The sequence below is a fragment of the Hermetia illucens genome, chromosome 1 (genome assembly GCF_905115235.1).
Source record: "Hermetia illucens chromosome 1, iHerIll2.2.curated.20191125, whole genome shotgun sequence".
Lineage (NCBI taxonomy): Eukaryota > Metazoa > Arthropoda > Insecta > Diptera > Stratiomyidae > Hermetia > Hermetia illucens.
This window is the reverse complement of record NC_051849.1, coordinates 164,048,514-164,062,259: the sequence shown is the minus strand read 5'-3', so window position 1 is coordinate 164,062,259 and position 13,746 is coordinate 164,048,514. Positions and strand designations below refer to the sequence as shown.

General features: G+C 42.6%; 1 protein-coding gene across 1 annotated transcript; it reads right to left on the bottom strand.

The window, feature by feature from the left end:
* Positions 1-960: 960 nt before the first annotated feature.
* Positions 961-13,297, bottom strand: LOC119661533 (bromodomain-containing protein 7). Its single transcript, XM_038070913.1, has 5 exons — positions 13,243-13,297; positions 11,641-12,745; positions 7,302-7,714; positions 1,515-2,090; positions 961-1,297 (listed from the first exon to the last, which is right to left on the bottom strand). The coding sequence occupies exons 1-5, from the start codon at positions 13,295-13,297 to the stop codon at positions 1,044-1,046; spliced, it is 2,403 nt and encodes an 800-aa protein (XP_037926841.1). The 3' UTR covers positions 961-1,043.
* Positions 13,298-13,746: the final 449 nt, after the last annotated feature.

Sequence of the window (13,746 nt, the reverse complement as noted above, 5' to 3'; positions counted from 1 at the left end):
AAGTTAATTCGATATCATCCACGATAGATTATACTTCCATGGTACAGCTACGAAGAAAACGATTTCTAGAACCAGTAGCCAGATATGGACTGGATTTGCCTGCCTTGTTAGCGCAGTAAAATGGTATTGGAAATGCTCAATAGGAGAATTCGACGTTTCTCCCGCGCTTCTTAAACGCGAGGATATACTTACCTGTATTGACTGTTCCCCTCGCTAGCCTGAAGCCATTTCTCTCGACAAAATAGGTATAGACACCATTTCCGATATATTTGTAACAATATGAAGTGTCTTTTGTCATCACCAGCGGCTTGATTGAGCAGTGGCACCTTCTATTCGATCGATTGGGTCGACAAATTTTCCATCATTTTCCTTGAACTACGAATTACTTAGAAAAAATACGTTAGATTATCCTGTTGCCGAGCTACTCAGATAAATTACTATCCGTGTTCCTGGAGGTTCTTTTTCGACGCCGACTATCCCCCAGAACTAGTTTATTTCCTGAATAAATACCGAGAGAGAATACGTGTAGTCCAACTTACGTCTACAGTTCGACCTTACAAAAGTCGTTCATTCATATTCAAAACTGCAACACCCAAGGTGGATAAAATTGAACCAAGTTTGCAGCCTCCTTTATTGTTCGTCCTAGTAGCGAATATCTACATCAATGGGAAGGAGTCTATGAATGTAAATCTTGCACCACCAACCAAAGGCCAGCACAGGTACAACTCCTTCAACTTCGGCTTAGGGGAACTCAGAGGTTCCCCTCCAATTTTCAGAGACAATGAATTTATTCTGTGGACCGGAGGAAAAATTCACGTTTGTTAAGGGTTTGGTGTGGCGACTATCACAAATACCAAAGGTGTACCTCTTTCTTTACTGATATTAATAATTGATTACAATTCCTTGAGAACGCATTATAATCCAAATGAAATATATTTTAAAATAGAAAGAATCTATTATTGCTTGGCATAAACAATAAAACTCTATCAATTGGCGTCGATATAAAATGTTCAGAACAGAAACAAATTCGAGTCCATTCATCATCAATTAAGCAACATTTGCTCAATACTATTATCATCGGGATGTGAGGAAGTCATCCCTTCGCCCCCATTTTCTAGAAACTCTCGTAGCTCACTTTCCAAATCGACTGAGGAAGAGTTATTCTGATTGACGTTCGAATCAGTTTCAATGTCCATTGGGACCTCGGTTGTATTGGATGAGATCGATATCGGTGTGCAAGTTTCCTGAAGAATGTCTGGGACAATCATCTGCCGTTGTGGAAGCGGTGGGAGCCCAACTGAAAAATAAAAAAAATATTAGACACTCGAGTGAATTTGTTGTCCTTGGAGACAAAGTTCAACGTAAGACAATCCAACGTATAAAACGGAGAAGCATTCAAAATAGGTACGCATTTTCCTCCTCTAATATCTTTTTTTTTCAACAATCGATATTCCGCTAGCTGGACTTATTGATCATTGGAAACACTGTGATGAAAATATTGGTCTAGAACTCACCATTTGACATTCCCATTGCTTTCCTCAATCCATGCGGATTGGATATCGCACTAGGTGGAAGCTTCTTAGCAATTTCAGTCAAGTTTGCAGTTATTTGCGACGCTAACAAATGTTCCTCGGGGCCAGCAGGAACGACATTCGATAAATGCGGTGGCAGAGGCTGCGAGAGTCGATCATGTTGCGAACTATGAAGCTTTTCAATTAACGCCAAGTTGGCTATGAGCTGTTCCTGTAGTTTCTTCGTTTGGTTGAACGATTTCATTCCTTGCTCCATTTCACCCAGAAACGATACATCGATTCCAAGATTTGAAAGTGTACGGAGTTTGACGAAATCGATTTTCACATTTTTATATTTCTCATATTCGGCCTCCTCACTTGTCTTAGGGTCAGGGAAAGCTTTTTCCAACTCAGATTGTTCGTAACGTTGATATTGTGATTCGCAGATGGTGGCCATGGTTTTCCGGTGTTCTCCGTTCGTTAGATAATCCAACAGTCGACCCGCTAGAATGGAAGCATAGGAACTGTCTTTTGTGAAGTCCATAATGCTTTCAGTGTATTCAGCGCCGACTTCGTCACCTGAAAATAAAAGTAGTTTTGAGGGTTATTGCACAGTTTCCTATCAAAAAATATTTCTACCAAGTACACTACACTTAGGACTGTGATGAATATTGTGGTAAAGAAGAAATTTTCAAACAGAATACTTAAATCGGGAAGGATTCTCAAATTGGAAGTTAGGGGTTCATCAGCAGTTTTCGACCTAGGATATCCCTCAAAAGAAGAGTGAATGAATCTGATGGAAGAACTTACTGAAAGGTCGAAGGAAATAGAATTAGAAATTCTAGATTGCATTTTTACTAAAGCGGAGCTTATCGTTGAACGCTGTTAACAAATCTAGAAAAAATAGGCTCACAAAGGATACAGACGCTGATGGTCTAGAATTAATCTCTGAAGGTAAAATTGTTGAACTGTCTAAATTTATTAAAGACTTAACTTACACTGAACAATCAAAAATATGGTGACAGCCATTACGAGTTAAGCCGCGGGGTAAAGAATCCAAAGAAAGCCCTAAAACTAGTCCTTCAACGATAAAGTGGTTATCACAGATGGGACACAATCGTCTAATCGCAAATGTGTGGAGAAACAATAGGATACGCGGAAAGAAAGAACACTCAGCAATTAATATCTGACCAAAAAACACAAGATTAAAACCTCGGTAGGGGAAATAGTGCCTAAAATCATAGCAGTAGCAAGGCTGCAAGTGTCGAATTGAAAAAAAAAACCTGACGATAGGACCAAGTTTGAGCTGAGTTTGAGTATACATACTTCTACCTTATACTGAAAACATAGTAGAACGGAGGGTAGGATAGGTACGTAGGTAGGTATCAGTGGCCGTTCCGAGGAGCGCGATTAGCGCTGTGATGCGCCGTTTTGCTGCCACAAACTCCTAACACCGTGACTGCTGTTATCAGAGCAGGGAGGCATTAGCATTCACGAAGGAAAGCAGCTCCCCCACCCTGCAGCTAGAAATCTCTCTGAGGTTCCCAAAGAATGGTTTACCCAGTGTGCGCAGCCTGACTCTAGCTAGAACTGGGCAACTGCAGAGAAAGTGCATGAGGGTTTCCCTTCCTTCTCCGCAATTTCGGCAATACGAATTGTAGGGCATGCCGAGCCTGGCGGCATGATTCCCTATGGGCTAATGCTCCGTGTAGACCGCCGCAATCTTGAATGCATTTGCACGCCTCTGGCACAGGACTCCCTTAATCGGAGGGTAAAGCGTCGAAAACAAACAAAGTATGACAGATAGGACCGTAAACGAAGATCTATTATTGCATGCCTTATTGCACCGTTTGGCTGCCGCTAGCATCGCTCCTTTGCTCGTTGTTACACTATGTTTTAAGGCTTACACCAGTCACACACTTTCCAGCAGTACTGTCAGTTATGCCTAAACAATCCACCCGGCTGCCTTTTAAACTGAAAACTCCATACACGTACCGGCAAGCTGCACGCCATTAACGGTTGAATCCTGACGTTGAAAAGTGTCGGACATAAAATCTGTCTAGCTCACTACCTAGACGACATCTTCGGCGAACGTTGGCCAGGCGCCTCAACCACTCACGTACGGGCTTGCCAGAACCCGCTTTAGCTCAGCTGGCTGATCAAATTGTGTTTTAATCGATCATGGGCCGCTTTGACATTCGGAACTAACAGACCAGCCGGAACCCACAAACGTTTTGAACACCGGTTGCCCGTGGACAGTTCAGGCGTAATTGATAGGTCGGAGTCTGGAAGCCTGATATTGGCTGAAATCGACGACATGCTGAGTTAGATGCTCTTGCCGTCGACTTTAATGCGTTGCCTACCGAATGCGGAAGGTCAATGGGGATGGATGGCCTTTGCGCAGTTAAATATCATATTGGCTAACAATTTTTATGTTAATACATACCGGAAAGGCGGAGTCGAGTTCATAGGTGGAAGAACCAATCAAGCGGTTGGGGGGCTTGCACGTCTAAGGATGTGGAGCACATCATAGAATTCCGCGAAAGTAATTAACGAACAAACATTTGTGTAAGTGCGTTTAGACCAGGCCAAATCAGAGATCTTCGGAGAGAGCCTTCCATATCACGGAATGCTTCCTGTTAGCATGCGACTCACGTTGACTAACGTTGACGTTGAGATGTTCTTTTTCCCCACTTAGAAGACCTAACTGCTGGTGGAACACTAAACTGTCTTCGGTCCACGTGTAATGGAATTAATGAAACGGCCCAGAGATGTATGGTTAGGACTGAGTAGGATGTCAGGGAGGATGTTTTCATGGAAGCTCGAAGAAATCTCACCCTAGGTACATAGCGAAGCAAGGCGGACTATTTCAAACAATTTTGCTTAGATGAAGGGGAAGTGTCTAGAGAGTTGTAAACTACGCAAATTACATGTCCCAATCTCTTCGTGAAAGTTGTTTTGAGTTTGTTTCTTCAGGAGGGCAGACACGGCCACAAATTCCAGAGACCATTAGACGGAAGATAACAAAGCGCAGGGCCTTGCCGAAATATCAAACAAAGCACTTGGCTATTAAATGGAGGTCGGACATATTTCTATAGTTGTTTGAGACTGCCTTCGTCGATGGCATTTTTCCTGAACTACTATATGAAAATCATAGAGGTTAGACAAAGCTGATAAATTTTCTGGTAAGCCATTCTCGCACAGATCTATATACGTTTTGGACACTATGGGAGCGCTGAAACGAGTAATATACTCGTATAAAAGATTGCTCGGTCTAATAGAGAGGTCTGGAGGCTTATCAGACCGACCGACATGCAGATTAACCATCAACCCCATCAAACTGGTCAGCTGGCTTAGTTCAAAATGCAATGCATCGAGTAGCCATTCAAGTTCGCTTTGGCTTCAGAACCGTCCTACACGATGTGGCACGCCATAGTTGGAATGATTTCGGGCAACATCTTAGTCGATGATATGCTGCATATCTATGATAGGCCAGGTTTCTCTTTGATTGGCAAGCAAAAGGGAGAAATCGTTAAGACAACAAACGATAGGAACAATCGAAGAAGGGTGGATGGATTCCCAAAATCGAGACACAAAAAAGGTACGCAGAGGTAAACTACAATCTCATGCAATTTCTCACTGAGGATGGTGGATTCTGCAAATACCTGTATAGGTTTAAATGGGCAGCTCAGCAGGAAAAAAGACAGACGGGCAGACAGCGAACCTACTTTAATAAACTTTTATGAACCTTTTTTCCGACAAAACTTTAAAAGAAGGGCTGTGTATTTCAGAAAAAATGATAAGAGCAGATAAGGAACATGTTGGAAAATAAAGTCAGCAAAATAAGACTAAAGTATCTGATGATCAACAGTATAAAATGTCTTCAAACTTTATTAAAGACGATCTCAAGCCCGATTGTAAAAGGCAAATCCGTTCATGAAGTATAAACAGTAAATGATGACAGAGACATTTACGCATTCCAGGAACTAGATAGAGAAATTCATAAATGCATTCAATTAGTGGGCTTTTGGCTATAAAGATAAATTAAATGAGCGCCCATTCCCCAATATTGGAGTTCTTGCGTTCTCCAGCTGGAATAGGCTGGACATTTTCGATCTAAATGGGGTAGGATAGTGTAATTGTAATTGTCAGTACTACGCATCAGTGAAGGCTACCAATGAATTGAACGATATTTGCAGAAAGAAAGATTGCAGTTGGGGGGTACAGTATTACGATTGTAATAGGACTCTGGCAATAGTTACTCTACGCTAACAATTTAGAGGCGAAGGGGGCAACAATAGAAGTAGCAGACCACCCACAATTTGATTAACAGCTATGTGCCTTTTTTAAATGTGTACTATAAGAGGGTTGCTGGCGACCAAACACTTTCGTTTGACTGTTCCGTTTGCACGCAACACGAAGCATTTCAAAATTTGCACTTCGTTTCTCAGCGGATATAAGCCACGCGGCAAAAGGCAATCTATCAGCGCTTTGTCAAGGAATGGGAATAACCACAAATAAAATTGATTTCGCTTTTGCGTGACACATTCATGATAAGTTTTTTCGGCAGTTCGTAAGTCTGCTATCAATGTTCGGACTCCTTGTACAACCGCTAAGTGCTGTTTTTGTGTTGAAAACTGTTGTTGCACTGTGTGCGGGAACATTGTCTTGTCGAATCTTCCCGGGTTTGATGGCAAAACAGCAGGTTACGTTTCCTGCAATTAACTTTTGGTAAGAAAACATGGTCCTAATCTTGTCTACAATGTTCTGCCCTTATGAAAACTTATTGCTCTCGTCGTTCAGGAGTCAACTCACGCGGCACAAACATTGCTTACTTCTTTCGTTTCTTCAAATCTTCGTGTCGTACATTGTACGGCAGCTTCAGGTATAACCGTTGTAAGAGTACTTCTATTAACCTATAGCTCACATGGCGGTCATCCTTCAAAACAGTTTATACTTGATCGATATTTGTACCTTTTTGTTGTATCTAGTCTCTCCCTTCTATTTTCGTTTTCAATCGACTTTGTACAACTCTTCGACGGCCTGTGCCAAGTTTAGGGCGCCTACACGTGTTTTTTTCCGCCGCACAATCCGATTTGGGAGTTTATTGTATGGCTGTGAAGTTGCGTTGTCACACGAGGCGGGCGCGAGATCCGTGTCGCTTCTCATTCACCAGCGTTCTTAGATGCACCAAGCGCTAGAATAGAGTCAATGTACGCGGTTTTGATCACTCCAAACGTTTTAATCACGATAAAACTATTTTAACACAAAATTTATTAGAGGTAGGTTGCTCGAAATGTTTTATTTCACTTCAAACTGTAACATACAAATACAACATCTGGTTACAGAACACAGTAGGTACATATTATACCTTAGATGGTACCACAATTATCAATTTCCGGACCACCACCTTACTTACCTTTTACTTATTTTGGGGAAGCTATGGATAGAGACACTATAGAGTCCCAAGCAAATCATTACCAGAAAATTCCTAGTGAGAATCAAGAAATGTATACAAGTCCAGTGGGAAATAAACAAATTTTTAAGAAAGAATAGGGAGAGCCTGGGATGGCAATTAGTGTTTAAGAAAAAAATCATTGAGTTGGGAATCGTTAATTATTCATCAAATTCCAGGGAGTTTTGTGTAAATTCTGTTTGTAAAAAATGTAATTCGAACTGCTAATCAAATCAACTTCACCTCAGCCACTGTTTACATCATCACAACAATCAGACTGCATTTAAACAATAAAAAATGTCTACTCTGAACAAGTCCTTTTTTCCTCCACTTACCGTACGTATGTAGCACTAGTTCCGTTTCTTCCCTACTCAAATTCGAGAACCTCGAGTCAAATGTTGGCGCAAACGATGAAAACGCTCCATAATTCAATGGTTTAACGATTTTCGCTGAATTCCTTCGATCCTCTCGGAATCCCTGCAACTGTCCTGAACCTTCCTGGAGTTTTCCAATGAAATTTCCAAGAGTAACAACCCTCTCGCGGCCATCATTTTCATCATGTAAAAGAATTTTCATGGACGTTGTCCCATCTTTGTTTTGTCGAAGGAATCCCATGTCATGCGCTCTTCTGTGAGCCGATAATTTCTTTTTTGCAGCTTGTGCTGCACTCTGAACTTGTGCTAAGACTTCTTCGGCAGTGAGATCATCCACATAGGCCTCGAAGCGCGATTTTGGTTCGTTTTCGATCCTGCAAGTGGATATGTCAAATGAAATTATTATTTGATTTATAGATATTTTACAAAAGTTAATTGTAATTGAAATGGAGAAGTATGACGTTTAGTATGAGCTTCATATCCCATTATCACTTTAGTATAATATACCGAAAAAAAGTTTTCGTTTCTTATGTACGTCAACATGACGCATGCTCTTCTATAGATATTTCAAAACCCCCCCAAGACCTCCTTAACTTTCGGTCGGGAACAGCTTAGATCTTACACGCTAGACTCCTTTTCTTTTCGAAGCTTTCTTTAGTTAGTGGTATAGACAAAAGTCTGTACACCATTGATCGGTAGGCGGCCACTTTATGCTGATGAGATGTCCTAACAAGGGTACGTTGTGTACTCGATGGCTTCCTATATCTATCGAATTCGAAGCCGTTATTCCTCTTTAGCACTTTGATGTCGAGGAAGGGAAGTTTGCAAGCAAATCAAAGGGACATTGCAAAGGTTTGACATACAACTGGTAGGATCAAGTCGTATCTACCAGCTAAAATCCCAGCTGGCTGGGGAAAAAGACCGAAAAATGGTAGAGGAGATGAGGGCATTTATAAAATCGCTTGCTCAGATTATCCGAAGGTGTATATCGGACAAACGAAAAGACTGGTAACTACCAGATTTAGGGAGCCATGAAGGAGGCAGAGTTGGCTGCAAGTTCTATCGAAAACCTACTAAATCTATGGTGGCTAAACATATGGTGGAATGCGGCCATAAAATAAGCGCCGAGGATTTGAAGGTTTTAAAGCAGGTAAGAAAAATTAACCACGCCTACGAAGCTTGTTCATTAGCAAGCAGCCGGTAGACACTAGGTTGAATTCAGATCTAGGCAATTGCTCTTTCCCATCATTTAAAAAACTAATTAAATAAACCTCTTCTTCTTTCAGGATAGATAAATTAGTCATTAGAATACAATTAAATATTTACTCAGTTACAGGACTTAGATATCAGTCTTTTAAAAATCTAATTTAGCCATAATTAGCATAGTATAGTATAGATTTAGACTAGTATAAATACAACCTTATTGCCTACAGATGAGCAAACTTGTTAGCAATCATGAAGGGAACAAGTGGTTCCCGAAATATCGGTATTTGCAAGAATAAATATCCACACCAACGAAAAATAAACAACAAGTTTTTATTATTTCAGATAATTAATCGTTGGAAACACCGCATAATTACACTGTGAAAGACGTCAAAGGGTGAATCGCCAAAGGAACGCCTCAACACGGTTTTTAATCGTATCACATCCGGTGAAGTTCGTCGTTCCTTCCTTGCCAAGGAGCGCAAAGCTATCTACCTTAAGAGAGGTGGTTGCCCGTGAAGGATGTCAATGCACTCTTACTTTCTTGGCAAAATGAACCAAGGGGCAGATGGACTGCGCGGCTCATCGACAGATTAGACCCGTGGTTGAACAGAACGCATGGTGAGATTGATTAGTTCTAGGTGGGCATGGAGGTTATCAGTTTTACCTGCACAAGATCAGGAAGGCGCGATCTCTTGATTGTGTGTTCTACAATGGACTGGCGGACGACGCTGAGCTCACTTTTTCCTCTTGCGGGAGGTGGGACGGCTTTCGTCGGGAGGTGGGATGCAGGGGAGCTCTCTCCAGACAACATTGTCAGAGAGATGCTGAAGAGCGCTGGCAGCTGAAATCGTATTGCGCATTATGTTCGGACTCTTCTTATTGCGAAGAAGATTGAACTCGACCGGCGGAGGGATCGGATGGTAAGGGGTTCCCTGAACTAACAACTCCCTTCCTCCCCTCCCCTCCCATAACCAATGAAGAAGCCCTTCTATTTTGGATACAAATATCCCTTATACTTCGCTCATCTCTAGATGAGGTTAACCTTTTACAACCGCACTTGCCAACTCATTTGTTGTTAATATTAATTTTGCACCAACTTTCTGTTCTGATTCTGTCTATACCATAGCCGCGAAACCATGTGCCATGTGCTCGGAGTAGATTTCTTAGTCAGTCAAAAAATGAAACCTGCTGTTATCGGCTTTGAAACCATACGCGAAAGGCTATTCACTCTGCCTTTGCAAGGCAAATTTAGTAATGTAAGCCTCATTAATGTTCACGCCTCTGCAGAGGAGACTGCAGAGTCGGAAAAGGATACCTTCTATGAGGCAGTTGAGCGGACCCCCAAAGCCTGCCTCAGGTATGATATCAAAATCATACTTGGGGATTTTAACAGCCAAGTGGGAACGAAACCCGGTTTTAGGCGATACGTTGGCTCCCATAGCTTACCGCAAACATACCAATGATAACGGATGTTATTTGAATAAACAGTGTTACACGAAATGGTTGTTAGAAGTACCTGGTTTACGCGGAAAGCGGTCCGCAAACATACATACACGTCTCCAGACGAAACCATCTTCAACCAAAGTGATCACTGTTAATCGAACACCGCTACCTCTCAGTTCTGAACATATAGGTGCACCAATATAGACTCGGATCGCTATCTCGTTGGCACGATGATCCGAGCTCGAATAACAACACCACCCAGAATCCCCTCTGACAATCAGGTGGGAGTTAACATTGAAGCCATCCACAGCACAGCATTCCGTAACACCTATAAGGGCGAAATGTATGCCGCAGTCAACAGAGATCCTGGAGATGAAGCAACAACAAATGAACTTCACAATCACCTGAAGAACGTAAACATTGATACGGCCACAAACATACTTAGCCCCAGTCACAAAAAAGTCGAAACGGCTGCTTTAACTATAAAAGTAAGTACACCTCGATACTCATCCTGCCTAAGTAAAGGAGGCCATCTGATTTCCTATACGCCCAGACCTTTATCGGCCCATACCAAAGAGACTTCAATCCAGGCAAATCAGCAACAGATCAGATTTTCTCCCTCCGACAAGCGATAGAAAATCTGTTGGAATATCAGTTGCACCATCTCTTCATAGACTTTAAGGCCGCCTATGACAGCTAGCCAGGGTAAAACTGTGATAAGACTGACTAGGCTGAACCTGACCAATGTGCAAGCAGTAGGATCACCCTCGAAACCATTCAACATCAACAACGGTCTAAGACAAAGTGATGCCCTAACAGACGTGCTCTTTAACCTGGCCCTGGGAAAAGTGATCCGTGATGCTGAGGTAAATGCGAGCGACCATCCTTTTTAAGTCCACTCAACTACTGAACTATGATGCTGATATTGACATCATGGGAAGAGCAACCCGAAACGTATAAACTGCCTTCATCCAGATAGAGCACGTCGCGCCAGATCTCTCTATATGGTGGCAACGTCAGCACCGAAAACCAACCAACCAACAACAACATGAAACTGCCCTGGTCAAACGGGAAGAAAAAAGATAAGAGACTACGACTTTGAGACCGTTGATAATTTCTCCTATCTAGGGTCGAAAATCAGAACCGATAACAGCTACGACGATGAACTCCGCGCACGGTTGTTGGCAGCCAACAGAGCCTATTTCAGCTTACAAAAACTGTTCCGCTGGAAACGTCTCACCATAGGGTCAAAGCTCTTACTGTACAAGACAATGATCTTGCCAGTCCTCATGTATTCCTCGGAGACTTTGGTACTTAGCCAAAAAAATTACGAACTCGTTCCAGAAAAGAATCTTCCGAGGAATTTGGATTAGGCAGACCCTGCCTGAGAGGGAGCGACGGCGTAGGAAAGGACGCCAGACAGCTTTTGGGGATATCAAATTGGTGGACCTCGGCGCAAAACCCGAATGTCTGAAGTTCTTTATTAAGGCAGATCTAGATCGGATACCAGTTGTTGCGCGTTGATGATGATGAATTTATGGCTTGCATGACATTAAATGCAAACATTCATTCATATTAAATCTTAAGATCTAATAGAAAAGCTACGAAGAAACCCCCTCAGATAAGGGAAGAAAACTACAAAAACACTCACCTCAATGCCTTGCGTTTCTCCTCCTCTTCCAACTGGGCCGCTGTTGGCTCTTCAGCACCCGTTGAAGCTCCTTCATCGGCGGAGTCCATCATATGCACGTCTTGATAGAACCGCGGATCAAATCCAAGCTCTTTAGAAGTCAATTCTCGCATGTATCCGGGCTGCGGTTTCAGGCTCCTCATCAAATGTTCGGGTTGCAGTAACTTTCCGCCAACGTGCAAAAGCCGTTTTGCCGCCTTGTGGTAAACAGTCTCCACATGATTGTAGCGAATCGCATTCTCGCACATGAGCCGAAAATCGTCGGCGAACTCCTGAAGTGTTGTGTATTCATTGTCGTCGATCTTCTGCCGCATTGTCGAGAAATCCATTGGTTTCGTGATGATTGTGGAGTATCCGGGGGCGATGTCGTCAGTGACAGGCCACGCAAAGAATTGATGAGGGTCGCGCTTTTCTAAGGAGCGTAGAAGATAGTCGAGCAGCTTGGACAACGGCGACCGACTCTGTTTCATTTTTATGACGCAGCTCCGTGGCTCGCGACCTGATTCGCTTGACGAGCTTGGCGTCTTCGGAGCCTCGAGAGCTCTAGGAGTAAGTGCGGCAGTGCTGCCTGGAGTTGACGCCGTTCCTAGAGTCGAAGCGCCTCCAGGACTAGGAATGAGAATTTGCGGAGGCACTGAATCTGTAATACTTTTCACCGGACTGAGGGACGGTGAGCGTTCTGGCTCCTCGATTTTCATGGGGATCATGGGTTTCGTGACTGGACGACATGCTGGACTGTGTTCGGTTGTTATGCCTGAATATCGAAGAATGTTTTCTTGCATTTGATGCGAATTCTCTTCGCCGTAACTCATTTCCTCCTGGCTGGAGTCTTCTCGGTGACGGTGGCGTTTTTCTTTGTGGTGTTTGTGCTTCTTCTCGCGATCCTTTTTCTTTTTCTTCTTTTTCGACTTCTTCGGCTTGTCAGGGTAGTCATCGATGAATGAGGGATTGCCGGTCTCCGGGTCAGGCATGAACGCAGGAGAATCGTTCCCGTACTCAGGAGTGGAATTGCTGCCGCCTACTTTGAGTATCAATTTCAGACTGCTGGGGCGATCCATACTGTATTCTGGAAGGAAAGGCGATAGAATTAATTATATTCCCACATCAATTCCATTCATTTTCACTTAGTCTATCAAAAAAACGAAGTGGTTGTGGGATTCGCGTCAGCTTTTTCAAACGAGGATCAAAATATTTCCAAACAACGGAAAAAGGAAGATGTATTCGGACCCGAATAGCAAAACAACAAAATATATCCGTGCTTTACCGGTAAAACTAACTTTTTACATTTAAATTTCCAAATTACACTTGCAAATCCCAAGAACACCGAAACTCTTCTCATTGGAAGTCCATGAACTCTGCATCCCGAAAGGGGAACAACCCTTGGCACGATGTCCTATAACTCCCACAAAGTGACCATGCCCCGATAATTTATCCTCTTTTTTCTCGTAAACTAGGTCAAGGGCTCACAATCATTAGCAATTCCGCTCGGACATGATCCTGGGCCGAGAAATGCAAACAGTGCCAAACGCCGGCAATATTTTCACACGTAACACCACTACTCACCCTCGTATCGATCACGACGCTCAGACTTGTGCTTTTTATGCTTCTTTGATCCCATATTCGAGTTGATTGGTTTAGAAAAAGGAAAGAAAACCTTCGGAAAAAAGGAAACTGCAAAACCAAAGCCAAAAAGTAGACGACAGCCGACGCGCGTCACACTGACAGGTTGGGGTTAGTTGACAATAGTTGAAGAACGAATTGTGGCTCATGAGGATGGGGCGAATGTTCCGGGGTCCATTCAAAGTAACGGAGGTTCGAGTCTTAAATATTGTGCATTGAGTATGTATAAAATATAAAGTAGACGGAATGACGTAAAATATTACCTAAAACTAATATGTTTTGTATTTTTATGTACAGTAACTTAATTTTTCAATAAAGTTTTATAAACTGACTTATTTTCCTTTATGTAAGAAGGGAATGTTTCTAAAATTGTTGGTTTCCAATAGAGCGTTTTTCAGTTTACAAAAACTTTCGTTCGAAACGTCTCATTATTGGATCAAAAGGCTT

Excerpts from the sequence above, each read along its gene's own strand:
- LOC119661533 (XM_038070913.1), bottom strand. The coding sequence starts at position 13,297 with ATGGGATCAAAGAAGCATAAAAAGCACAAGTCTGAGCGTCGTGATCGA. Across the intron at positions 12,746-13,242 it reads GCGTCGTGATCGATACGAGG|AATACAGTATGGATCGCCCC; the intron begins GTGAGTAGTGGT and ends CTTTCCTTCCAG. Across the intron at positions 7,715-11,640 it reads GAGAAACGCAAGGCATTGAG|GATCGAAAACGAACCAAAAT; the intron begins GTGAGTGTTTTT and ends ATCCACTTGCAG.